General features: G+C 49.5%; 12 protein-coding genes across 12 annotated transcripts; 5 read left to right on the forward strand and 7 right to left on the reverse strand.

Moving 5' to 3' along the window:
• Positions 1-248: 248 nt before the first annotated feature.
• On the reverse strand, positions 249-593 carry AYL99_12074 (hypothetical protein; the record flags this gene model as incomplete). Its single annotated transcript, XM_018843556.1, has 1 exon — positions 249-593. The coding sequence occupies one exon, from the start codon at positions 591-593 to the stop codon at positions 249-251; it is 345 nt and encodes a 114-aa protein (XP_018687103.1).
• Positions 594-1028: 435 nt separating this feature from the next.
• Positions 1029-3379, reverse strand: AYL99_12075 (hypothetical protein; the record flags this gene model as incomplete). The annotated part of the gene is made up of 7 exons (XM_018843557.1): positions 1029-1392; positions 1461-1714; positions 1763-2176; positions 2235-2524; positions 2578-3005; positions 3071-3127; positions 3342-3379. The coding sequence occupies 7 exons, from the start codon at positions 3377-3379 to the stop codon at positions 1029-1031; spliced, it is 1845 nt and encodes a 614-aa protein (XP_018687104.1).
• Positions 3380-3846: 467 nt separating this feature from the next.
• On the forward strand, positions 3847-5004 carry AYL99_12076 (hypothetical protein; the record flags this gene model as incomplete). Its single annotated transcript, XM_018843558.1, has 1 exon — positions 3847-5004. One exon carries the CDS (start codon positions 3847-3849, stop codon positions 5002-5004), a length of 1158 nt encoding a protein of 385 aa, XP_018687105.1.
• Positions 5005-5391: 387 nt separating this feature from the next.
• On the forward strand, positions 5392-6186 carry AYL99_12077 (hypothetical protein; the record flags this gene model as incomplete). The annotated part of the gene is made up of 1 exon (XM_018843559.1): positions 5392-6186. The coding sequence occupies one exon, from the start codon at positions 5392-5394 to the stop codon at positions 6184-6186; it is 795 nt and encodes a 264-aa protein (XP_018687106.1).
• Positions 6187-6393: 207 nt separating this feature from the next.
• On the reverse strand, positions 6394-8139 carry AYL99_12078 (hypothetical protein; the record flags this gene model as incomplete). The annotated part of the gene is made up of 1 exon (XM_018843560.1): positions 6394-8139. The coding sequence occupies one exon, from the start codon at positions 8137-8139 to the stop codon at positions 6394-6396; it is 1746 nt and encodes a 581-aa protein (XP_018687107.1).
• Positions 8140-8673: 534 nt separating this feature from the next.
• AYL99_12079 (hypothetical protein) lies at positions 8674-9642 on the reverse strand (the record flags this gene model as incomplete). The annotated part of the gene is made up of 1 exon (XM_018843561.1): positions 8674-9642. The coding sequence occupies one exon, from the start codon at positions 9640-9642 to the stop codon at positions 8674-8676; it is 969 nt and encodes a 322-aa protein (XP_018687108.1).
• Positions 9643-10119: 477 nt separating this feature from the next.
• AYL99_12080 (hypothetical protein) lies at positions 10120-11172 on the forward strand (the record flags this gene model as incomplete). The annotated part of the gene is made up of 1 exon (XM_018843562.1): positions 10120-11172. One exon carries the CDS (start codon positions 10120-10122, stop codon positions 11170-11172), a length of 1053 nt encoding a protein of 350 aa, XP_018687109.1.
• A 760-nt stretch (positions 11173-11932) lies between these two features.
• On the forward strand, positions 11933-13049 carry AYL99_12081 (hypothetical protein; the record flags this gene model as incomplete). The annotated part of the gene is made up of 2 exons (XM_018843563.1): positions 11933-12620; positions 12688-13049. 2 exons carry the CDS (start codon positions 11933-11935, stop codon positions 13047-13049), a joined length of 1050 nt encoding a protein of 349 aa, XP_018687110.1.
• Positions 13050-13630: 581 nt separating this feature from the next.
• On the forward strand, positions 13631-15389 carry AYL99_12082 (hypothetical protein; the record flags this gene model as incomplete). The annotated part of the gene is made up of 5 exons (XM_018843564.1): positions 13631-14214; positions 14276-14464; positions 14520-14625; positions 14711-15011; positions 15079-15389. 5 exons carry the CDS (start codon positions 13631-13633, stop codon positions 15387-15389), a joined length of 1491 nt encoding a protein of 496 aa, XP_018687111.1.
• A 1941-nt stretch (positions 15390-17330) lies between these two features.
• On the reverse strand, positions 17331-17761 carry AYL99_12083 (hypothetical protein; the record flags this gene model as incomplete). The annotated part of the gene is made up of 3 exons (XM_018843565.1): positions 17331-17472; positions 17535-17563; positions 17654-17761. 3 exons carry the CDS (start codon positions 17759-17761, stop codon positions 17331-17333), a joined length of 279 nt encoding a protein of 92 aa, XP_018687112.1.
• A 678-nt stretch (positions 17762-18439) lies between these two features.
• Positions 18440-19087, reverse strand: AYL99_12084 (hypothetical protein; the record flags this gene model as incomplete). Its single annotated transcript, XM_018843566.1, has 1 exon — positions 18440-19087. The coding sequence occupies one exon, from the start codon at positions 19085-19087 to the stop codon at positions 18440-18442; it is 648 nt and encodes a 215-aa protein (XP_018687113.1).
• Positions 19088-21034: 1947 nt separating this feature from the next.
• On the reverse strand, positions 21035-22338 carry AYL99_12085 (hypothetical protein; the record flags this gene model as incomplete). Its single annotated transcript, XM_018843567.1, has 2 exons — positions 21035-21522; positions 22269-22338. The coding sequence occupies 2 exons, from the start codon at positions 22336-22338 to the stop codon at positions 21035-21037; spliced, it is 558 nt and encodes a 185-aa protein (XP_018687114.1).
• Positions 22339-24285: the final 1947 nt, after the last annotated feature.

The raw sequence follows: 24285 nt of genomic DNA on the forward strand, positions 1-24285 counted from the left end.
GAACTAATTATATTCGATAATAGACTCGATTATAAGCTAGAGTCTTTCTATAGGAAATACGTCGAAATATTCGACTAGAATTCGTACTAAGATTGATCCCGTAACCTTAATTTTATATATGTTTCGGTCAGAATTCACCGGAATATAGTAGCTAGGGAAGATAACAATACTTCCACTTTATTGAGTGATCAACATTCAATCCACAATATACTCCGTACGGAAAAGCAATTATCGTATTCGTCACCTCCTTACTCATTGCCAACGCCCCTCTGGTCGCCCACGCCAACGAACCTGTCGCTACCATCTACTCTAACTACACCAGCCAATACAACTCCGCCACCGGTGCTGTTGCGTTCCACACAGCCCAAGGCCTTGTCAGCCGTAGCTCCAACAACAACGGCGGCGACATTAGCACCCTTGTCACCTTCGACAACGACAAGAAATACGCTGGTAAACAGTGCCAACTCGTCTTTGACCTCACCAACTTGACCTCTACCCTCAGCGGGTCCAAGAAAGCTCAACTCTATGCCTCCCTCGCCCCAGCCAACGCCAATTCTAGCTCCTGACCATCTGGTAACCTTCGTGACCAGCATCTCGGTTCCATCAATGTGATCAAGGGCGGTCGCATCACGTGGCAAGCCGGATCTGGTCCTTTGGCTCCTGTAAATGGATCTTTCCCTTGCTCTGAAATTGCCGGTGGTATCTATGGCGGTGAGGTGGTTCCCCAGGGCGATGAGGTGGAAATCAAATGGCCTGCCGGCTGCGACGGGGTTACGGTCCTTGTTTGGTAAACTCGTTGAACAAAGATTTGGATTCTGTGGCTAGTTAGGCTGTACGTTTTGTTGTATCTTTTTAGTTGCAGCTAAATGTAAAAGCGGCAGGCTAGTTCCTCAAACTGTTGCCTGCTGAACTTTTCACAAGTATCAAGGTGGTGAGCTAGGGATTTAGTGCGCAGGTTGCTTGAATTCAACTCTTTTCGTATCGCTGGAAGATGGAGAAGGGAACCCAAACACATATACCTAATCATGCTACCCCTGATTCATCCATGTATCAGGGTATTGATCGGGGTTGTACCAGTCGAACCATCCTGGTGTCGTATGACCGTCGCCACCCATATATCTAAATTCGAATTCGCTGAACTCAGCCACATCATTCTCAGTCAAGGTCGGATCATAAGTCCTGGACTGAGCATGCTCGTCGATGTAGCACTGTGCGGCCCGGCACAAGAGCTTGTACAGGCTGTGAGGGTGAGTTATCCCTTCGCCAATGTCCGTTTCCAGCTGCAACGAATTGGTGAAGCCTTCCATGCGAGCGATGTCGGCGTCATCAACCTGTTGGAGGGTGCGAGTCAACAAGATATTGAACGGCACAAATGGAATATTTAGAAGTGCCCTTCACAAACATGGTCAGAAGCTCTGTGGGCCAGTGCTCGAACGGGACGATACTTCAGTGTCGCTTACCAATTCATATACCTCTGTATCAAGAAAGGATCATTTTTCAAGAACCGTGCCATTCGGAGGAACTCTGCATGGAACTGAAAGACAGACCGCGCGGCCGCAACACACTCGTCTGACGGGCTATGCGTAGCATCCCCCTGGCTGGGTGCAGCATGCAAGATCCATGTAAGCACAGAGGACTGGCACACAAGCTCGGCCTTTAGATACACAAGGCGTATATTCTCTTCGTCAACAGCACTAAGCTGTCTTGAGGCATCCTTGCATCTATATCAGTGTGGAACGAAACCTGTCGGGGCGTGTCATACCGAGATTTCAGCTTCTGTTTGTCGGATCAAATCTCGTGTTGCCTCTGCTAGGACTTCGACGGCATTACTTCGTTCTTTATCGTTAGTCGCATTGTTGGGAGTCTCAGGACTATGCAAATGCTCATATATCTGGCCTTGTATTCTGCCTAGCTTCGCTTCCCGAATTTCGCACTGGTCTATCGACAATGTCACTTCAGAGTCACGGATGTTGGAAAGCCGACCCAGTCGGAGAGAGAGGGCCTTGTCAATGGCGTAAATTGTCCAGAAGAGGCGCTCTCGGTCCGCTTGAGGTACATCATGCAGATCGTCAGAGGCTGGAGCGCGGTGATAACGTAGCGTTATACAAAGACTGGAAGCAGCGGAGATGAAGCTCCAAGCCATGGCTGCTTGAGAGGATTCAATCGCACTGGCCGCCTGGTCCGTTGGTAGTCAGCGAACTTGACAGGGCATCATACTGCAAGGGGAAACTCACGCCGATTGTCAGAGCGGCGATGGTCTCCATACATGGTTTCAGAAGAAGCGGTAGGCGCAAGAGAGCATTGCGGAGGTTGCTCCGACAGCAATACCCATAATCCTTGTGTTCCTGCAGGCCGGAAAGATTTGCATGTTCGGAGAACATATAAGACAAGTAGCCGTTGCCAACGACGAGGTCGACGAGGTCGTGATCGCCCGTGGGAAAATACAATTTCTGGCAAACCTTTGCAAACTTTTCGAGAGGAAGTATTCGGGAGACCCATCTCATCGTGCCAATCTGAGCATGGTCTATGATCGATGTCAATCAGTCCCTTCGGATACAGTGAAACGGTGTAACCAACCTCTCGCCCATCGAATGACCGCTGTTGTTGCTTCGACAGGTGGTAGGGTTACATCCTCCTCCTGCTTGGCCCCCGTGAATTTTGAGATCACCGGCGTTTGGAAAATCTTCTGATCTTCGGCAGTCCGCACGAAGCGTCTCAAGGAGGCCATGGTCGCACTGTCTCCTGGCACAGTCTTCCTCCGTTCCTCCACTATGTCTTTGACAAAGTCGATGAGGTGGGCCGAGTGCTCCCATTGAGCGTTTGATCCAGCAGTGGCAGGCCCAGATTGGAGCATTTTAGGGGCTTCTTGTACGTCTCGATTGCAACTCGAAGGCCAGGATCCAGCTTTGCCGCGCTGGTCTGCATTCGACTTTACAGCGGCAGTGTCTGCAAGCAAACGTCGAATTTCATCGACGTTTTTGACGAGATTATCGATCTTGCGTTCGCTGGTCGAAACAGAGTAAGCATCATGGCGAGGAGACTCCAACACTAGCACGAAGAGACCACTCACTATTCGGTTGATATCAAAACCCTCTGCTTGGAAGTCAAGGGGGTGCTTCGAGTTGCGCTATGAGTGCACTCAGCCCGCACCGAGATGCAATGAGAGCACGGCACAGCTCGGTCGCAACCGATCTAAGCCCTCTGTCAGAATTGCATCTTCACTTTTCACTGTTTGTTCCGTCTGAGAGGGGAAAGACCGACCTTTCGGGCGCGACATTGGTCACACTACGCTCAGCACTTGACTCAGTCTTCGATCCTCAACACATCAAGCTTGGACTTACTGAGCGACGGGATAATGCTGGGCGTCTCTGCGAACCATTCCGATCAGGTAATCCGCGGGATTCCATCTTTCTCTGAGAGGGGAGAGTAGGAGCAATGCACGCGGGCGGGAAAAGTGAAGTGAATGTGAATGTGGCGATGATGATGGCTGCCCCGAGACGGAACGCGCGGGTTTCCGTGCATGGAAATTACCAGATTTGTGGAAACCTTAACACAACCCCGGCACCAAGTACCAGGGCATTCAACCCACCATCGCATGGTCGCCTCTCATTCCTGTAGGACCAAGAAGCGTATTGTGATCTCGATCAAGCATAGAAGCTTGTCTGTACAGTCCCACTGAATCTGGAGTCTCTGCTACTTCCCGAGGACGCGCAATGAAGGAACTCTCCCGGCTCCACCTTGCCTCCCACATAAATCTGTCGTGTCTGAAGCGATGCAGTTGTACCCAATCCAACTTTCTACACTGATCCGTCGAGTCTTCTTTGGGAATCGTTGACAGAGTCCGCCATGGAGGTCATTGTTCACGGCCATTGTCAAGAAAGATTTGAAGTCGTCCGTAGACTTCTCCAGAACTATCTCGAGTCTGGCGAAGAATTGGGCGCATCGATTGTCGTCAACATCGATGGTGATGATGTCCTTGATCTTTGGGGAGGATTTACGACCCTTGACCACTCGAAGCCGTGGGAACGTGACACGATAGTCAATGTCTTCTCAGCAACCAAGACCATCTTGTCGTTTGCTTTACTTCTCCTGGCAGACCGTAAGCAGCTGAAGTTGACCGACAAGGTAGCCAAGTATTGGCCTGAGTTTGCTGCGAATGGGAAGCAAAATATCGAGATCCGGCACATCATGTCCCATACCTCCGGTCTCTCAGGATGGGATCAGCCGTTAGTGATCGAGGATCTGGTCAACGTGCCCAAGCTCACAGCTCTCCTCGCCCGGCAGAAGCCGTGGTGGGAGCCAGGTACGGCATCGGGATATCAATCGCTGACGTCTGGGTACTTGAATGGCGAAGTTGTGCGACGAGTCTCTGGCAAAAGTCTCAAACGGTTCATTGCCGAAGATATATCGGCCCCGCTTGGAGCGGACTTTCAGCTGGGGTGCCAAGAACGGGATGAGCCACGCAGGAGCGACATATTCCCTCCTCCAATGCACTTTCCGCCGATGGAGCCTGGCTCAATCATGGCCAAAACATTGTCCAATCCTGCGATGGAGATGGACTTTGCCAATAGCTTGGAGTTCAGAAAGGCCGAGATTGGATCTGGCAATGGTCACACCAACGCAAGGGGCATAAATCGAATCCTGTCTGTCATTTCGAGACACGGCCGCGCCCCGGATGGTCAGGAATTTCTGTCTGAAGCCACCATCAATCAGATCTTCCAGGTTCAGGCAGACGGAACTGACCAGGTATTGAATTTCGGGGCCCCCATTCGCTGGGGCACAGGCTTCGCTCTACCCTCGGCGGGTACATGGATCGATTGGATTCCCTCGGGAAGAATCTGCACCTGGGGTGGATTTGGCGGCTCAATCGTGATCATGGATCTGGAGCGTAAAATCACCATTTCATATGTCATGAACAAGCTGGAGATGACGTTCTTGGGCTCGGCTCGCACAAAGGCATATGTGACAGCTATATATGACGCGCTCGGGGTATCAAGGGCCTGACGTTCATTTCATCTACCGTGATGGACAATAGTACCATAGAAACCAAGACCATCATATGTGATGTGTACCGTTCTTCCTGCGGTATCATTGCTTGTGAAATTCTTTCCGAAGGACTTTTACTAATCAAACCTTGCTATAATCCAGCCAATGTTGGTCCCACCGTGTCAAGGCCGACCTCGTGGGAAGAGGTGCTGCCTTTTCAAGCCGGTGAACTCTGATGGCGGGGCAGTATATGGTATCCTTGCCCCCAAGTGCTCCAAGCTTGGATACTCTCCGCCGCTTTCTGGTGTCGAGGTAGTGGACTATATCTTCATCTTTTCCCAATCGTGAGAGCACATAAAAAGGTCGATTTTGACTGCGGTTCTCTTTGGAATACAATACTCCATCATGACCTCAAGCCTAAGAGACAGCAGTGCTCCTACCCGAGCGGGCTTATTGAAGTTCAGCGGCCAAGTAGCCATCGTCACAGGGGCAGCAAGTGGAATTGGCAAATCCGTGGCAGACCTTTTCGCCACACAGGGAGCCCTGGTCATCTTGGTGGACACTGACCACCAAGGCCTGCGTGAAGTTGAAACCCACTTAAGCTCGCATGGTGCAAGGGTGTCTGTTCGAGCATGCGACCTGACGCAAGAAGACCAAGTCCATAAACTCGTGCACGGCATTGTTCAGCAATACGACAAGATCACCATCCTGGCACACCTGGCCGGGATTTATCCTGCAAGGCCGTTACTGGAGACGACTGCGGCCGAGTATCGAAGGATTTTCCAGGTGAACATGGACAGCTGTTTCTTTCTGACCCAGGCCGTCTTACCACACATGCAAAAAGCCGGGTATGGAAGGATCATCAACACCTCGAGTCAAACAATCGTGAAGCCAGAGCCTGGACTCTCTGCATACACGGCGTCTAAAGGTGCAGTTGCGGCCTTCACGAGGGCAACCGCCGTCGAGGCAGGCCCGGGAATCACGGCAAACTTCGTCGCACCCACAATGATTGCGACCGAACGGACCACAGCGGTCCCAGAAATGCAACCTTGGCTTTCCAAGGTCGTGGATCTTCAGGTGGTCAAAAGGAATGGCACTCCAGAAGATGTCGCCCATGCATTTATGTATCTAGCGAGTCCTGAGGCTGAGTTTATTACTGGACAGATGCTCAATGTTGGCGGTGGAGCTGTATTTCTGTAGGACTCACGCTGAGCTGTCGTCACATTTGCTCGAGCAACCACAATGCCATTAAATGCTACAAATGCCCTACTAGGTCCCAGCACAAATCTTCTGCTTTAGATGAATGCCTGTTTGAGTTGGAAAAGGACATCATGATTTATTCTTTCAAGTTATATCTATAGGCAGCCTTCCCTATACTTCAGGTTGTGTATTTTATGGTTTCTTCGGCTATTCTTTGACGACATCAAATCCTTTCCACCCGTCCAAAGCGTCGCTTATTTTTTTGTTATAGACGTTCAGGCCTCCGAGATAGATCAGCTGCTCTCGTGGTTTCCCCGGTATATTTGCGCCCATGAACCAGCTGTCTGTCTCTGGGTAGAGTGTTTTGTTGCTAATGGCGTGTACCTCATTCCTCCAGCGCTCAGCAGCAGCAGCTTGGGCATCAATGTATTTCACACCTTCCTCGCGCATTTTCTGGATGGCCTTGCCTATCCATTCTATCTGTATTTCGATCAGTGGCGGACCGTTAGAAAGGGCAGTGGGTGCCTGCGGTGAATAGGTCATGAACATGTTGGGCATCTTGTTGACCATGAGCCCCAGGTAAGTATAGATGCCGTTATTCCATTTCTCCGTCAGTTTTACTCCGTCGGTGTCGACTAGTCCAGCGTCAAACAGACTGCCCGAGATATTATCGTAGCCGGTTGCAAAAACGATGATGTCGAATTCTCGCTCCTTGTCGCCGGAGAAGACGATGCCCTTCTCGGTGAACCGTTCTATCGCATGCTTCTTCAAGTCCAGTACCGTTACATTGTCCCGATCCACCATTTCGTAGTAGTCCTGCTCCAGTGACGGCCGTTTGGTGAAAATCCAATGCATCTGGTTCAACGGCGCCATGATATCTCTCTTGACCGGATCCTGAATCCGAGCTCGCGTCTTCTTGACCCAGAACGCATAAATCTCTCTATTGATCTCCTTATCGCTGAGCAGTTCAATGTAATTTGAGACGAAGAAGCTGAAACCGCCTTTCAACCAAAGCTCTTCGTAGAATGTCTGGCGCTCTTCAGGTGTAGCCTCTGTCCAGTGCTTTGGGGCTGGATTGTAAGGAAAGCCTCCCCAACAGTCTCGAGCTCCCATCAGTATGGACTGGTAGAAGCATTTTGGCGATATTTGTTCTTCCCGGGTCATCTTGTATTGCCGCATTGGGATTGCTGTGTTTGGTGTCCGTACGCATACGGTAAGATGGCAGTCTTCGCGCGCCAGAGTCTGTACAATCTGTACACCGGTCGCCCCAGAACCAATGACGCAGATCTTCTTGCCTTTGATATCCACTGCTTCTTTTGGCCAACGCGCCGAGTGAATCAGGTGACCCTTGTATTTATTCCGATCTGGAAAATCTGGATAGTACACCTTTGATGTCGAACCTGTGCCCATCACCAGATACTTGCATTTGGCCGTGCTTCCATCAGCAGTGTGCACGCTCCACTTGCCCTGCTCTGTGTCGTACGAAGCAGAGGTTACAAATTTGTTGAATATCGCATCCCTTCTCAAATCAAGAACCTTTGCAGCATGTTCAAAGTACTCTTGCAGTTCCTCGTATCCCGGGAATCGTTCTTTCCAGTACCAATCCTTGTATACTTCAGGAATGGTGAGTGAATAGTATGGGGATTCACTATCTACCCGAGCCCCTGGATATCGATTCCAGTGCCAGGTTCCGCCAAAGTCAGAACCGGCATCGAGGACCTTGACCGTCAGACCGAGTTTGCGAAAATGATGAATGCCGTAAACTCCGGTGAATCCGCCACCGACTATCAGAACGTCGACATCAATGTTTTGAGAAGTTTGGCCATCGTGCCTGTCCCCGTTGGCAGGAGCACCGTCCTTGGTCTTATCTAGGACACCGTTCGGCGTGGACAGGTATGATGTTGAGTGCTCGGTAGTCGCAAAGTCTTCCGGTTGATTAGGGAGACCTGCCATATTGAATGAGGCTTGAGGCACGTACAAGGCCTGGTGGAAGTCAAAGTCATTAATAGATCTTTGAAGCTACCAGACAGTGTTTTACGGGACGCCGATAATTATCTTGCCGACTTCATTGCGACAACGATCCGTGTGGCATGGGACCGTGGGACCTGCCAGCGCCAACACCAGTAAGTTGATCTAGACCCAGACCATCTTTTGAACAGCCATCACGTACAAACCTTACTTTGTCGTGGAGCATTGCTCCACCCTGTCACAAAGATGGGAAAAGGGGCTGCCGGGAAAGGCTCCGATACCTCCCTGGACACGGAAACGCGCGGGTCTCCTCGCTCTAGGGAGCACAGTACTTCGTGCAGCACATGCCGCATAACTCCATATTATAACCTCCGGTCTATGCGGATCATGCCTCTAGTATCACGCTGTAACCGAAAAGTTTGATGCAGGAATTTCTCGGATCAATGCATTGGTGGCTGCCGCTGAGCCGAGTCATTATCTTTGTCCGCTCACCGTCGTTGTGGGTTAAGCTGGTCTCTATCAAGCTGATTCCTTCTCAGAAGCTCCAATGATGAAATCTATAAGCTGCTGACCCCATAATTCCTCTCTTGGGATTCCGGTCCCAAGGCTCAACACCGGACTGAAGTGGTTGTGACTATCCACCTTCACCACTGCCAGCTGTGTAGACAAAGCGGAGTGTTGCCAAGCCTTCACAAAAGCTGCCGTGGGTGCCAAGATCTCGACCTCGGGATCGAGGGAGCAAGTCAAAATAGCCACTGAAACATCCATCAAGTAGTTGAGAGATTCGCCTTTCAAACCGTCCTCCAACAGCGCCAGCGGTGAGTGTCGGGCCAAGTCCTTTCCGTAGTAAGTCTCAAAGTTCTCCCTCCGCGTACCTGTGGCGTCCTCAAAAGTGAGCGGAACCGAGAGCAATATGACAGCCTTTAAATTTGCGCCTCCAAGGCCTTCTCCAGTTAATATGTTCCGCCTGCTGGCAAACTCAGGAGCCATCAGATACGTTGCGAGATGAAGCCCGCCCGCAGAATGTCCCATGAGCAAAACGTCTAGTGATCGTCGGTTGCCTGACAGATGATCGGACACCCATTCCACCACGAGGGCTAGATCTTCTCCTCCAGAGGGAAAGGTGGCCCCATGTGTCAGGAGCCGATAGTCTGGTATTACTACCTGGATTCCCAACTGTTCTGAGAAGAAGTGTCCGACATTGGCGTACGACAGTCCTTCAGCGAAATCAGGATCCACCCTGTTGCCGCGAGCCAGGCCGCCACCGTAGAGGAAAATGAGAACTGAATGGTTGTTGAGACGCCGAGAGTTCTCTGATGAGGGACTGTACAAGTCTAGGAATTGGCGTGGGTGTTTGCCATAGGCATAGGTCCGACGGGTCGTTGACCGAATGGCGTCGGTGTTTTTCATCAACAAAGGAGCGTAGATGCCATATGTGGGAGGTATAATATCCGCCAAGGATGTTCCAAGAGAGGGTAATGTGTCCATTATTGCCGATATTCGACGCAGTGTGTCGAAACCAGGTCAAAGGGTATGGGAGGGCTTTTGTGGCGCTCGATACCTGCTTCATCCTCCTCCTTTACTCGGCACGGTGTGGGGTTTCCCTGCAGCTGGTCATGTCGTGGTCATGCGGATTTCTACGTGGCCTACCTCTCCGGAACAATGTCCCTCATTGCTTCACAAGTCCCGTTGGAGTTCCAATCAATGCCAGACAGGGGCAATTGTCCTCCCGAGATATTTCTTGTCGAAGCTGTCCCGTCCCACCATGTGAACTAAGACGTGAGCTAGGATGGGCTGCACTCGGACGTTACCAGCTGTCTGAGATCCCACTCGACTTCGCCACTTTTGATGAAGCCCACCGTAGTTATACTTGTGTACTTCTCGTTCTTGAGCTTTTTTTTTTTTCTCGTTTTTCCTTTTCTAAATTATTTGTTTGAAGGAAACCACAAAGACCATCCACCAACAATGCCTGAGCTTCTACAAGCCTCAAGAGTGCCACCGGGAAAACCTGGACAACCTTACACATTAGAATATCTGTGTGGAGAAGTGATATACCTCCCATCAACCAAGTCCTGCTTCCGTTTGTTGGTCACAGGCCGCGAAACACACAACGCCTTCGCCGTGCTGGGACAGGGTGGCATCGGGAGCGACCCCATCGGATTCCATTACCATCGAGATGCCCACGACATCTTCCTCGTTGTGAAAGGCTTCATCAACGTCTGGGCTGACGATCAGTGCCGTACACTTGGGCCCGGCGACTACGCGAGTGTGCCTCCGAACATTGTGCATCAATATCAGGTCCTCGGAGACTACACCGAGTATCTAAGTCTGATTGTGCCTGGCGGTTGGGAAGACTTTTTCCGCGTCATTGGCGAGTCATACTCGGGACCCCTATTTCGCGTCGAAGACGACCGCAAGGTCTCCGAAGTCCTCTTCCCCAAGGTCCTCGAGGCAGCTAAAACATTTGATGTCATCCGAGTGCCGGACCATCCATACGTGGCTCCTCAGCCGTGGGACGATGAGAAGGATGTCCTGCCGGGCGACGTCAGGCCATATTTTCTGAAGGCAGGTACAGGCCCGAGGTATCTCATCGGCGGCCTCGTCTGCAGCCCACTTTCTGGAGTAGCGGAAGCGGCAGGAAGATTTGAGCTTGGCTGTCTCGAAGGATCATCCTGGCATGAACCATCCATTCTCTCAAACCAGATGAGCTTTGACTCGGTCCACCATGCATTTTCGGTTGTGGAGGGAGCGGTTGAAATCTTACTTGAGCAAGCTACACTGGCCAGAGTGAATACCGGTGAGACGGCATATGTGCCTCCTGGCACCTTTTTCAGCGTCAAGATCGTGAGCAGATATGCGAAGGTCTACATTTGGACAAGTGGTGCAGGCCTGGTGGGAGTGCTTTGCAAGATTGGATCGCTGTACAAGCACACCGTCCCGCCTGAGGAGGCAGGTCCCTGGGAAAAGTCAGATTTGATGACTGTTGCAAAGGAAATCGCAATGAAGGTCATTGACTAAGTTTGATCGTTGCAAGGGCAGAGCAGAATGTAGAAGAGGCAAGAAACAAATGTCATTGATCCATAGCATGTATCCGAATCTGTAGATTTTGGCCATATACAGACAAGGGTGTACCAAAGCATCTGCTTCAGCGGAAAGCTGTATGTATCACCAGAACCCACGCCTGAAAAGGCGATGTGAGGTCTAAATCTCCTTGGATACAACATAGCATTGTTGCCCTAACCTGGGAAAGGCAGGTTAGTCCAGGGCTTGGGACACTGCGGCACTCATCGCTGCCGCGTCCCTATCCACATACCTAGGGAGTTTGCTTTTCGATAGATCAATCAACCGAGTTGGTCCCACAAGCATTCGGGGTTTCAACCATCGGCACGTTTTCGTAAGCTCACGAGGTCGGACTGAGCGACAAGCCTCTCGACCCACTTTCCTCAAGCTGGTGAGGTGGCCACTGGAAACCCGCGGGATTGCGAGCTCCAAGGGGCGCTTCCCCGCTCCCCACAGTTTGTTCTCATCCGGACCTCCACACTTTTACAGCAGCATTTCCTTTTCCAGTTAGCCTCGAAGTCTTGGCGGAATATGAATCAACCTTGGGAAACACCGCTTTCCAGGACGAATGATAAGGACCAAGCCAATGTGGGAACCTTATAATGCCCTTCAAATTGCAGGGAGACGTAAATTGATACCCCTGACGCGAAAGTGAACACTACACTTTGAGTGTCGTTGTCAGTGGCTTTTTCCTCCACGAAGTTCACGCCTTTCCGCCATGTCGACGCCCTACACCCTTGGGCCTGTTATTGACCGACCTACTTTCACCCCTGCAACTCGAGCACCTCTCAAGATTGCCCTCGAGGAAGCCGCAGGCACAACTGTTTTTGATCCCACGACAACACTGCCCCCGCTGAAGTTCACCGGCGAGCTTCCGAATGTCGTCAGCGATTATGTTGCAGACGTCAAGTATCGTCTCTTCGACATAGGCAGCCGAGTCCAAGCCATGGATCGGGCTGGTATTGCCCTCACCGTGGTGTCCTTGACCATGCCGGGCATCGAAGGGATCCTAGACAAAGCTACAGCCGTCGACTTTGCCCGCAAAGTCAACGACGAACTATACCAACGCTATCGTACAGGTCCCCACAGCCAGCGGTTTCGCGTGTTCGGCTGTGTGCCGATGCAGGATCCCGAAGCAGCAGCTCTAGAGGCCGAGCGATGCGTCCGTGATCTGGGCTGCGTCGGGGTCTTGATCAATGGGTTCTCCAACATCTCTAGCACCGACGTGCAGTATCTGGATGAACCTCAATGCGCACCATTCTGGGCCAAACTCGAAGAACTGGACGTTCCACTATATTTGCACCCGCGGCCTCCCCCGCCAGACCAGATGCGAGTGTATAAAGGCTATGAATATCTTGCAGGAAGCCCGTGGGGATTTGGTGCAGAGACAGCTGCTCACGTTATCCGTCTGATGATATCAGGCAAGTCGAACATCGGTGGAACAAATGGCTCGATACTAATTATTTCCTTCAGGTCTCTTCGATCGTCACCCAAAGCTGAAGATCATAATCGGACACTGCGGCGAGGGTATTCCCCACTCACTGTATAGAATTGACCATCGCCTGAGGCATTTCAAAAGGGACAATGTCCCCTGCTTGAAACCTCTACAGCAGTACTGGGAAGAGAACTTCTGGATCACTACTGCAGGCGTGATGAGTGATACCGCCCTCGCATCAACCGTCAAGGTCTGCGGCGAGGATCGAGTTATGTATAGCGTAGACTACCCCTACGAAGACTATGATGAAATTGGGGCGTGGTTCGATGGTTTGGAGATGAGCGAGGCCACAAGGGCCAAGATTGGCTGGGGAAACGCGAAATCGCTGCTCAGGATCTAGACTGGAAACCAAAGTGTACAGCTTCCAGCTGACAGTAAACTAGAAAAAGGGTAGTTCTACGAGAGTCGAGTTCTCATTGCCCTGGCATGTGCGGCACCTTTCAAACCATCAGAGTGAAAACTTTGGCTTCACACCCTGGTGGAACTGGATGCCCGTTCTTTCCGCGTTTGTCGGACTTGGACAGCTGGGGGATTGCGATCGTGAACGCAGGCCTGTCCCGAAGGTCCCCGGCACTGAAGGGCTTTTCCCAAGCCATGCTAGCTTGTAATCTGTCCAAAGTCTGGATTCTCTTGATTACAAACGGAACGTCCCTGGCAACCCACAGGTGTTCTCTCCTTCGACACGGGGTCCCCGCAACGACAAGTCGGATCAGTACTCGCCCAAGTTTGTTCAAAGTTTGCTTTCTTCTCACACCCAAACCCCCGTTGGATTCGGATCGGTACACCAGTGTAGAGCCGGTCCCCAACCGAGCCCGGCATAGGGGCGGATACATGGATATAAAATAGTCAAGAGCGAGTGTTTTCTTCACCATGCTCGAACAGTGAACCACTTGCTTGTTTTGAGATTCGCGATTACAGACAATGTCAACACCACCAAACGAGAAGATTTCGGAGGCAAATGCCGCCAACGTGAATGAAGGTGGCCATGTCGAGGTCGCAGAGGTTGCCACAGCCGATGTGCACGACCCCCTCAATTGGCCGGCTCTTCAGAAGCTGCTTCTTCTCAACGCTCTCGGCCTTTGGATCTTTCTCGGTACAGCGAATGCGCTCATCAATGGATCCGCCTTGTACAGCATTTCCGCCGAATTCTCCGTGCCCATTGCCGACACGACATACCTCATCGGAGCAGTCGCTTTGATGTACGGTACCGGATCGATTGTCTGGGTAGCGATTGGAAACCGCTATGGTGTTCGCCTCACTTTTGTGCTGACCGCCACGGCGGCCGCGTGTATGGCGTTCTGGGGGGCCAAGGCCACGAGTTTCGGATCTCTGATAGGGGCGCGAATCTTGTCGTCATTCTTCTATTCGTCGCCAGAGACTCTTGGTCCTCAAGTGGCCGGCGATGTTTTCTTCTTGAAAGACAGGGCGAAAGTGGTCACCTTCATCGTGGTCTGGCAAGGGTCTGGATTCGCGCTGGGTCCGCTGATTGGTGCCTACATTTTTGAGTGAGTGTGGTCCGAAGCGAAACAAGACGAACCTATACAGCTGACGAACATCTTCAACTAGAGCTGCAGGCTGGCGTTGGACTCAATACTTCATGGGCATTGCAACGCTCACCAGCACATGTATCCTGTTTCTGTTCTACCCCGAGACTCAGTACACGAGGGATCATCCATCTAGCACTGAGAAGCGAAGACTGCTCGACAACTTGCGTTTTTGGAGCGTTAGTGGAGGAGGCCGGCCAAAAGTTCACAGGTGCGTTGCAAACGAAGTCGCCCGTGCATGGACTAATTGTCTGACTTGTCTTCAGCTTTTGGTCCGCTTTTCTGTATCCATTTCCGTACATTCTCCATCCGGTTGTTTTCATTCCCACAATCTGGGCAGCTCTCGGACTGATGAGTTCACAATTCCTCTTGGTCAGTGCATACCATTACACGGGGTGCAAACCCTCGAAGCATCACTCTGGGTATTCCGTGCCAGCAGACTAACCCACCTGCACAGACTGTCGCAACATTTTCTTACCAGCAGGTATACTCCTTCGATGTCAAGGAGTCTGGGCTTGCCAATCTCTCACCATTCATCGGTGTCTTGACCGCCATCTTCCTTTGTGGGTATCTATCGGATGTCTATGAGATGAGGACCGTGCGTCTCGCTGCAGAGTCCGGACGTGATGTGATTCCCGAGAAGCGTCTTATCCTCACAATACTGCCGGCAGTCTTGGGGATCGTGGGGACAGCGCTTTTTGGTGCCTGCAATGCTCATCATTGCCACTGGTTAGGGCCCATGGCAGGTGCCTTCGGCTGTAAGTGTCAACGGCCGTGTTCCGTGCTTTTCTTGGACGATTTCGTGCTGACTGCGATTTCCGCCAGCATTTTTCAGCTTCATTGGATGTCTGAGTATACTATTCACCTACTTTCTGGACGTCTATGAGGCACGGACGGATGCGGTCCTCGTGGTTCTGAACGGTGTCAAGAATTTTGCGGCTTTCGGGATCTCATACGCCGTCTTCCCCTGGGTGTTGTCAGCCGGATATGTCACGCCTTTCGTAGTTTTGTCCATGGTTGTCCTCTTCTCCTATCTGCTGCTTGCCTTGTTGTATTTCACAGGACCCAGGATGCGACGCTGGACGGCAGCGAGGTTCGAGACAGGCAAGGCATCGAAGCACGGGGACACTTTCTGAAAGAAGGGAACACTGATACAAGATCCTTCGCTCCAACCACCTGGCCATTCAAGAGGTCAACGCTGATGATCGCTGCGATTATTCCCACTGGAGAGGGGCTCACCCTGTCTCGGACGAGCCAGGTTGGCGGTTGGGCACAGGGCTGCCTCGCCCTCGAGGTATCAAGGCTTGTTACTCGCATTAGTTGTGGAGCTTGAGCGGTCAGTAGTGGAGAGTAGAGGCGGCACATTATCAGCAACGATTCAGGGCGATAATCGCGTCGTACTGTGGTCCCGGCAATTGACCGGCACCATCATCTTCCTTCCAAGCACCTCACTTTCCGTATTTCTATTCCCTCACGTCCAGATTGATCGGATGGGCTAGGTTGAGCGACTTTCCCCGTCCTGTTGCTCATGACCGCGCTGCAGGCGGTGCCGATCCTTTCCAAGCAGCCAGCAGCTCCAGAGCCTTTCGCAGCTCCTAGTCGGAGAAGTGGACCGTTGGGTTCCGTCTAGGATTTCGAGTACGGCATTGTGATTCGCAGGCGCTGTGAGTTTGCTATACAGCCTCCCGTCCCTTACGATGGTTTGGCTGAGTAGTTGACCTCAAATTCCTTACTCTTATCACAATAGTAAGGCCGAGAAATCAATCCACTCCAGCTCAGCTAGAGCCGAAAAGGATCCGGGCAGGGTTCTGCCCTGTTGCAGAACTGGTTAGGACTGGCCAGGTCTCGGTTTTCTTCAAGGGAGGTCTTCTGGTAATCGTGTTATATTCTTATGCACAATATAGACAAGAGCAAAGGTTTCCACCATGACGCGTTCATATGGCCAGCCGCTCGGAGAATGTTCGCCGGTCATGGTTTGAGGCCAAACGGCCTTTCGGACTTCCACTCCGAGTGCTGAAAAACATCACCTTGGCCCTCTATAGCCTACAAAAGGGACCTGCAAATGTGGAAAGTTATAATTTTCCAATTAACATCAATACTATCCAAGTAAGCCACCAGTTTCGCTGCTACTAATTTCGTGGTGGAGAGATATGATCGGAAACATGACCACCATCGCACACTAAGAACATGCCCTCCAGACAAGGACATGGATATCGTCGTCATGTGCAGTCATCCTTTGTGGAAACTCGAGATATCTTATTTCGAAATACTGTCTTTGACATCTGCCTTTACGAGGGGCGATTTACCCAAGTAAGTAACCGAATGGCTTTGTGCATCTTAAATAGGTCGCCTACCCTGTTAAAATGCACAGATTTCTATCACTAAAGGTTGAATACAACCACACCTCTTCCAGCCGCTTCACCTTTTCTAATCCTTTCCACCGCCTCGGGGAATCTGTCAATTGGATATACCGTATGATCACCAGAGATCTTGCCAGCTGCAGCGTATTGAAGGGCGGTGGTAATGTCGGCTCTACTGCCCACAACTGAGCCGCGCACAGTCAGTCCTTGATAAATGAATCCAGTAGCTGGACCTCCGATAGTGAGCTCTATGTCGTGTACTAGTTATCGGTTTTGCTTAGTCCCGTTTAAATCCTGAGAGAAGGGGATAGAGAGGGGGAGATTTGGATGGATGAAGAAGATGCTATCACTTACGGAGCCCTATACATATCATAACAGCACCGACCCTTATGCCCGTGTACGGTATCGCGGATGGATAAGAATTACCTACCGTAATAATCACTGTATCTACTCCGACACTATCTGCGATCTTGATGGCTTTCGCGATCGGGTTATCGCCACGCTTAAAATCGGTAAAGGCTTTCGCCCCTCGAGCTACGGCGAGCTTCTCTTTCTCGTCGTCTATATCTACTATAATCGGTCGAAGCTCTATTACTATCACTAACTATACGCTCTGAATACCTACGTCGCCACTTCCGCCCAGAAAAACGGCCTAATTGCTGGGCTTAAACCCCGCTAGACGTAAGGCGCGATATATTGTTCCCGCCGAGCATATAATTAGTACGGCTGCGTAGTCGTCCACTCCGTTAGGAATTCTTTGCGTATAATGCGCAGGGCAAGTGACATATCTGTGAAATAGATCAGCAGGGTATTGACCGCTACAGTGGGGTTTTTTGAGATCGAGCACTGTTGATACGTCCTATTATTGAGCATCAGCCTTGACACCGGGACACTTGCGCCTAACAACGGGAGCAAACTTACCCTGTCTTATGAAGACCATAGAGTACCGACTTTCAGCAATAAGTCTCCTTATCGTCCAGGCATAGGTCGTAGTCATCATAGACTGACCGTCTAGGCTTCATCCCTACCCGATCGCCTACCTTCCAGTTCTTCACATTCGAGCCTACTTTGACGACAACTCCAGCTCCCTCGGAGCCCGGAGATCGCACGCCGAACGCCGACATAGGTGGAGTACCCAGGTCGCCCATGGCGGAATGGAGATCTGAAAAAAAAAATGCCGGTCACATTGAGCTTGATCAATACTTCATCTGGGCCTAAAAGCAATGAGCATCCCCTTTGGGACCATGGGTGAAGGGGGGTAGGATTATATCTCTTGCATTGAGAAGAGCTTCAGAATGCTGTCTTATCTGGCTTTGGAACCGGCAGCATCTGAACCTCGATATGGAAATCGGGGCCTTCATTGACAACCACACCCGCCTTACACTCTTTAGGTATAGCAACGGCAATCTCACCCTTATCGGATGTGTTATTGACGTCAGACCGAAATAAGTACGACATGGTGTTGTTGTTTGACAGCGATAACAACAATGGTCGAAAGCGCCTACATCTGCCTAGAGATCTTAATGGCTTCAGCAATAATAATTTCTTTAGGTCTCTCGACCAGAGGCTGATTCTTTGCATTAGACCGGATGTAAGAGAAACCCGCATGTGGAGTGCTCCTGACCCCTTCGCAACCATGCAGAAGCATCACGAAATTGGGCATTGTTTCTTAGGGGTATATCAAGCCTCAATTAGGTTTTGAAGACATTTACTTGGTCAAATGCCACAGCGGCTGAAGCAGTAATCGTTTGGAGTCTTTGAGAACTGGGAACCCCCAGTAGATCTGACAGGCTGCCACTGTGTAGATCATCTAGCAGCTCCATCTATCACCGTCCTTTCAAGAAACCATTGATCACGTTCCCAGTCAATGTTGCAATGTTATTCTTGTAGTCGTCCCATCCGAGTGAGCAGCACCAATTGATGCTACCCACCAAGGAAACACCTCCTCCACCACCATTGATATAGTACGTGAGATCCGACCGGATGAGAGGGTTGTGTGTGCCCAGTGTATTGGTGATAGAAAAGGGTGCGTCTTCAGGCACAATGCCAAACTCGTCGGGATGACCGGTACTGTATGCAAGCACCTTTGCAGTCTCTGAACTTCTATTCCTGATATCGAAGCGGTCCATCTCGTTACCATTGGCGCCCCCTCCTAGACCATATTCTCCAAGGATCTCGTCTTTGCCGATATTCTCAAAGATCCAGGCCACGCTCTCGTTTTCAGACAAACTGAGGATACTTGCCGTTGCGGAAAATGCCCTCGGTCGTTCGCGTGGAGGGAGTGGCTTGGAGTCTCCTCGTTTCTGCAGTCGCTTCGGACGATGGCCCGGCAAGCTGAGCCTTCGTCGCTTGACGCCAGTTTCTTGCACAAAGGCAAAGTCTGTAGGGCCTGCGAGGGAGATAGGTTTGTCTTTCTCCCCGGATACATCCCCACGTCCATGCGTTCCTCCCGCTCGCCTCAGGGAACTCGGCATCACCGCAGACTACTCGCCGCAGAATACGTTCTCCCACATTCTCATCCAGAAAAGCCGTGCTATTGTCGAGCCTGTCCGCGACCCCGCATCCTCGCCCGTGCTATCCAAGGGCGGAGCAACTGGAGCCGATCACTACCGACCTGGGTTGTCACTGGAGACCAGTCCAGAGGAGAGCGACCGCCTAGGGGAGGTTTAAGGTCGTACTGGCAAGATCAGAGTCCGCCGCCGCCAGCATTTGATGCCTCGTAGGACAGCGAAGCTCCAACAAAATTTTGGATAGACCCGAAGGACGAAGGAACCATGGACCACTTTTGGGGGTTTCCCTACGCTGAGTTGGGAACCAGCGACCGGCTTTTCATGGACATCCTGGTTTAAACTGATTCTCCACCACGGAAGACGATCATGACTACCACATCACCGCGTCGAAATATCCCCGGCGCCAAGGTTCAGGTGTGGTTTCTGTACAGGTCTTCGATGTCGGTGATCTTATGACCCGAGCCGCAGCCAGGATCTGAGAACAGATATACGTTCTTCTCCCAAGCATTGATTACCACGCGAGATGGAGAAATTCCTCTCTTGATAAACTTTTAACTGATTGACTCGATGACGGAGCGTGGGTGGAGGGCCTCGTGGTATTTGGCTGGTCTAGTGCTTGTCAGTTTCCGGCTGGCTGAAGAATGCATGAACGACCGTCCGACTTTCGACACGGATACCTGACAAATGCGGGTTTAGAAAGAACAAGGAGATACCGATGCGCTGCGACTCCAGCATTTTCCCCAAGCAACAATTATAAGGCGACGTTGTAGACGGTTTAGATTGCTGTCGTGTATGAGCCGACAAGAACAAGTGTCCATCTTGCTGGAAGAGACTAATAATAAACGCTCTATCCTCACGACTTGGACCTGGCTCGCAAACCTGGGACGGAGCGGTGCCGTTTCCTCAGCGGCCTACTCACCTCCGACGTTCTCACTCATCTATATCACTAACATGCCACGTGGATCATTCCAAAGCCCTCGAAATCAAACAATCCATCCCGCTTCTTTTCTCCTTCGAGCTCTCCCCATCTAGTATCTCCGCAGAGCATCACGCTTGACTTGATCGGATGCCACGCCTTGAGATCGGGGTACTTCGGCACGTCTTCCCAAGGCTTCAGAACTAACGCGCCGCTGATCATCACGATGCATCACTCCTCCAAGCTGTCCCGTGACGTTTTTTCTGGTAGTAGCTCTGCATCTGCAGTAACGAGAAAAGCGGGACGGGACGTATCTCTGGAGGCGGATGGGACTGAATTGAAGAGTCAGAGAGACAATAGGACGGTTGACCTCTCGTCCTACGGGATACCCAGAACTTGGACTGGGTTAGGGGTAAAGATTTTAAGAACAAAGAGAGGGAAGGGGTGGAATCGGGGGCTCGCAACAACTGGTGCCCTAACATCACGGGTCGAGGGAGTGAAGGTGATAAGAGATCAGTGCGTAAGTGAGGCGCGTGGTCCGGACTGGAACAAGTGGGAAGAAAGGGCCAGCAACGTAATCTCGAACGCAGAAGGTGTCTCGCCCCGGTTGAGGATCAGCCTCTCGCATCTGGGAGAGTCGATCAGTCTCCTAATGTTGGCTCGGCGCTGATATTCATCGCAGCTTTGGTTTTGGTTTCAGACGCGTACTCTTACGAGGAGCCCGAATACCAAGCGATTTCCTGTTCCTGCGATCCAGTATATTTCGCACACAGACGCCCAGTGTTGACCATGTCAGTTATGGTCGTTAGGAGGCGATACACCGACAGGCAGAGTACTGGGAGAGCCTCTGAAAATGTATATGTGACTGGCCATCGAGATCGGAGAAGCCCAGGCCAGCAGGAAACGCCAGTGAATCATGGTTGTCCACCTAAGGTCGCCAGGGTGAAGGGCACAAAGCTCCAGACACCGCCGCCGCCGTGCGATCACCCAGAACGTCACTCCCTTTTGGAATGCATTCTCTCCCACTCATCATCCTCCGACACCGGCGTATACAGGATACACCCACCCCGGATGCGGCCCTTCAAGGGATTGACTCTTCCCTGGTCATCGACACCGTCGTTGGCCCAGCCCGCCACCTCGGTCAGCCCGCAGCGCTGGTAGAACCGCTCCTTGTCGGCGGCCGCCATGACGACGGCTGGGATACCTTCTTCACGGGCGCGGTCCAGACCCCATACGACCAGCGCCCGCCCATGTCCACGCTTCTCGAACTCTGGGTGCACCGCGAGACAGTCGAGCGACCACCGCGTAAGTCGGTGCGGCGGTGACAGGTAGCAGTGCGAGATGAATGGCCACAGCGTGCTTTGCAGCGTCGTCGGCGTCAGGGGCAAGGGGTCGGACGGGTCAGCGACGGCGGCGGCGCGGTTAGGCCTCCAGATCGACACGATGCGGTGGAAGATCTTGATGACGGGAAGGATCAGTCGCCCTATCAACCATGTATAGTCGTCAGTACGGATCGCTTAGACTCGTGGTCGTGCCTGAGGATCTGAAGGGTTCGAGACCCGGGTCGTGGTGATCTGCACGGCCAGAACGCAGAAGGCACACCGCTCTCTCACCAGAGAGCTGTCAACAGGCCGAGGAGGGAGTTATATTCTCTATATTATTAATATAATAGTTAATATAATAGTTATAACGTAATAAATAACTTATATATTTAATAACTTATATAGTAGATAGCTTACGTAATAGATAGAGACTTAATAGAGAAAAGCTGAATAAATATATACGTTATATAAATAAGCGCTAGTACGCTTCTTTCTTTCTCTCTTTCCTTTTTCTCTTTAGATTAGTCTCTTATACTTTAGGAATATATATCTTAGAGCTTTCTCTACCTTTTATATATCTTATTATTATAATCAATAGATATAATATAAAATAGAATACTAGATCTCGTAACTATATATTAATTAAGGATACGCGCTACGCGTAATTAGATATATAAGAGATATATAAGAGAATATATATAACGGCAGGGCACATGTGAGATGGAGAAGACTCCAAGGATGTATATTCCTATATAACGAGAGACTAAACTAAGGGAAAGAAGAAAGGAAGGAAGAAAGGAAAGAGTGCGGCGCTATACTTTTATATAGCGACTATCCTTATCAAGGCTCTAGTATACTAAGTCGCTCCTCCTATATAACCAATTAGAGACATACGCTTATCCCGTACCTCGTCCGGGATAACGTCGGCCCGTTACGGTTCGTCCGTACTTAGCGTGGTATTGATCGGTATGGGACATATCGTCGAGTTAGGTCAGATCTGACTAGATCTAGTCAGATCTGGTCTGTCTATGCTTACGGCCGTGACAATATAACTCTATCAAATTTCTAACTTTATTATTATTAGTCCTATAAGTATAGATAATATGGATATTATGACGGTAGGGCATATATAAGATGGAGAAGACTCTAAGGATATATATTTCTATATAATAAGAGACTAGACTAAGGGAAAGAAGAAAGGAAGGAAGGAAAGGGTACGATACTATACTTTTATATAGCGACTACTCCTACTAAGGCCCTAATATACTAAGTCGTTCTTCTCTTATAACTAATTAGAGATATACGCTTATTCCGTATCTTATTCGGGATAATATCGATCCGTTACGATTCGTCTTTATTTAGCGCGATATTAACTAATATAGAATATATCGTCGAGTCGGGTTAGATCCGACTAGATCTAGTTAGATCTAGTCTATCTATACTTATAGTCGTAATATTACCTCTCTCTCTAAGTAAGTCTATTCTTAGACTTATCGTCGTCTTCGTACTTCGTTAAAGTCTCGTTATTTTCCTAGTTTCGTATCTATTCTTTCAAGCGTTAAGACGGATCTAGCTTATTCGGGTTCGCTATATAATAATCTCTTACTTTATAAGGCGTATTCTTAAAGTTAGACGTTAAGTACTATTCCGAATTATCGTTCTAGTCTAGCTACTTTACTCTATATTATAGTTTTTCTTATCTTTATCTTACTACTAATATCTTCTCTACTTCTTATTCTACTTCGCTATTAACTTTAATTACCGATAGAAGATTATTTACTTATCTAAAAAGAGAGTCTTCGGATATCTTTCTTAATCGATTAGAGGATATTATTAGATATATCTTTATTAATATTAATAACTCTAGTTTATACGCGTTTCCTACTCTTTCTAAGATTCGAAACGAGTTTACTAATTAATAGGATAACTTTCTACTTAATCTATCTATATTCTAATTCTTAGTCGTAATCTAAACTCTATCTCTTATATTAAAGTCTATCTCGCGTTAATAACGATCCGCTTACTTCTTTTATCGTTCTTACGCGACGCGTATTCTCTCTCTCGCTATCTTCTATACTTAATATATTTATTAGAGAAATTATTAGACTTCTTCTTAGTTTAATCGCTCTTATAAGATAGTAGATTCTACGAGTCGATTCTAGTCGAAAGAGACTCTCGACTCGTATCTAAATTCTATCTAAAACGGACTTAACTCGATCGATTTATATAGAAGAGTAGTCTAGATAAAGTCTATTATCGATAGTAATTTAGATTAATTATCTTAATAGAAGTTAATAAACGAACGTAATCTTTAATCTAAATACTAATTTATAATTTTCGNTTATATCTTAGTATATATATAATATTAAGATTAATCTTTTCTCGATATCCTAAAATCGTTAGCGGAATATATTTAAGTTCTATAGTAATCCACTTTAATAGTTATCTATCTACTATCTATAGTAGATATAGGACTCTCTTTTTAGTCTTATACTCGTATAATCGTTTAACTATACTTATACTTATATAGCTCTTATTAGCTTCTAAGTCTATTATAATAATAATCTATATTCTAGCTAGTTATCTCGTAAGGGTCGCGTAGTCGTCTTTTACCGTTAACGCGTATAGACTTCGAGACTATCCGACTCGACAGTCGATTTCTTTATTATTATAACTCTCTCGCCCCTTAAGTTCGTTACTTATAAGTTTTTTAGCTAATATATATATCGTTCGTCTATCTATCTATATTCGTTATCTAGGTACTCTTTTAGCCTTCCGAATATCTTTCCTAGATAAATAAGTATCTCTAGTTATCTCGAGTTTACGTTATATATATAGATATAGAGATATATTATATAGTATATTCCTTCGTCTAGATACGGGAAGTAGTTTACTATAAACGTTCTCTCTACCCTATCGTTAAC

Source organism: Fonsecaea erecta, assembly GCF_001651985.1.
Source record: "Fonsecaea erecta strain CBS 125763 chromosome Unknown Scaff30, whole genome shotgun sequence".
Lineage (NCBI taxonomy): Eukaryota > Fungi > Ascomycota > Eurotiomycetes > Chaetothyriales > Herpotrichiellaceae > Fonsecaea > Fonsecaea erecta.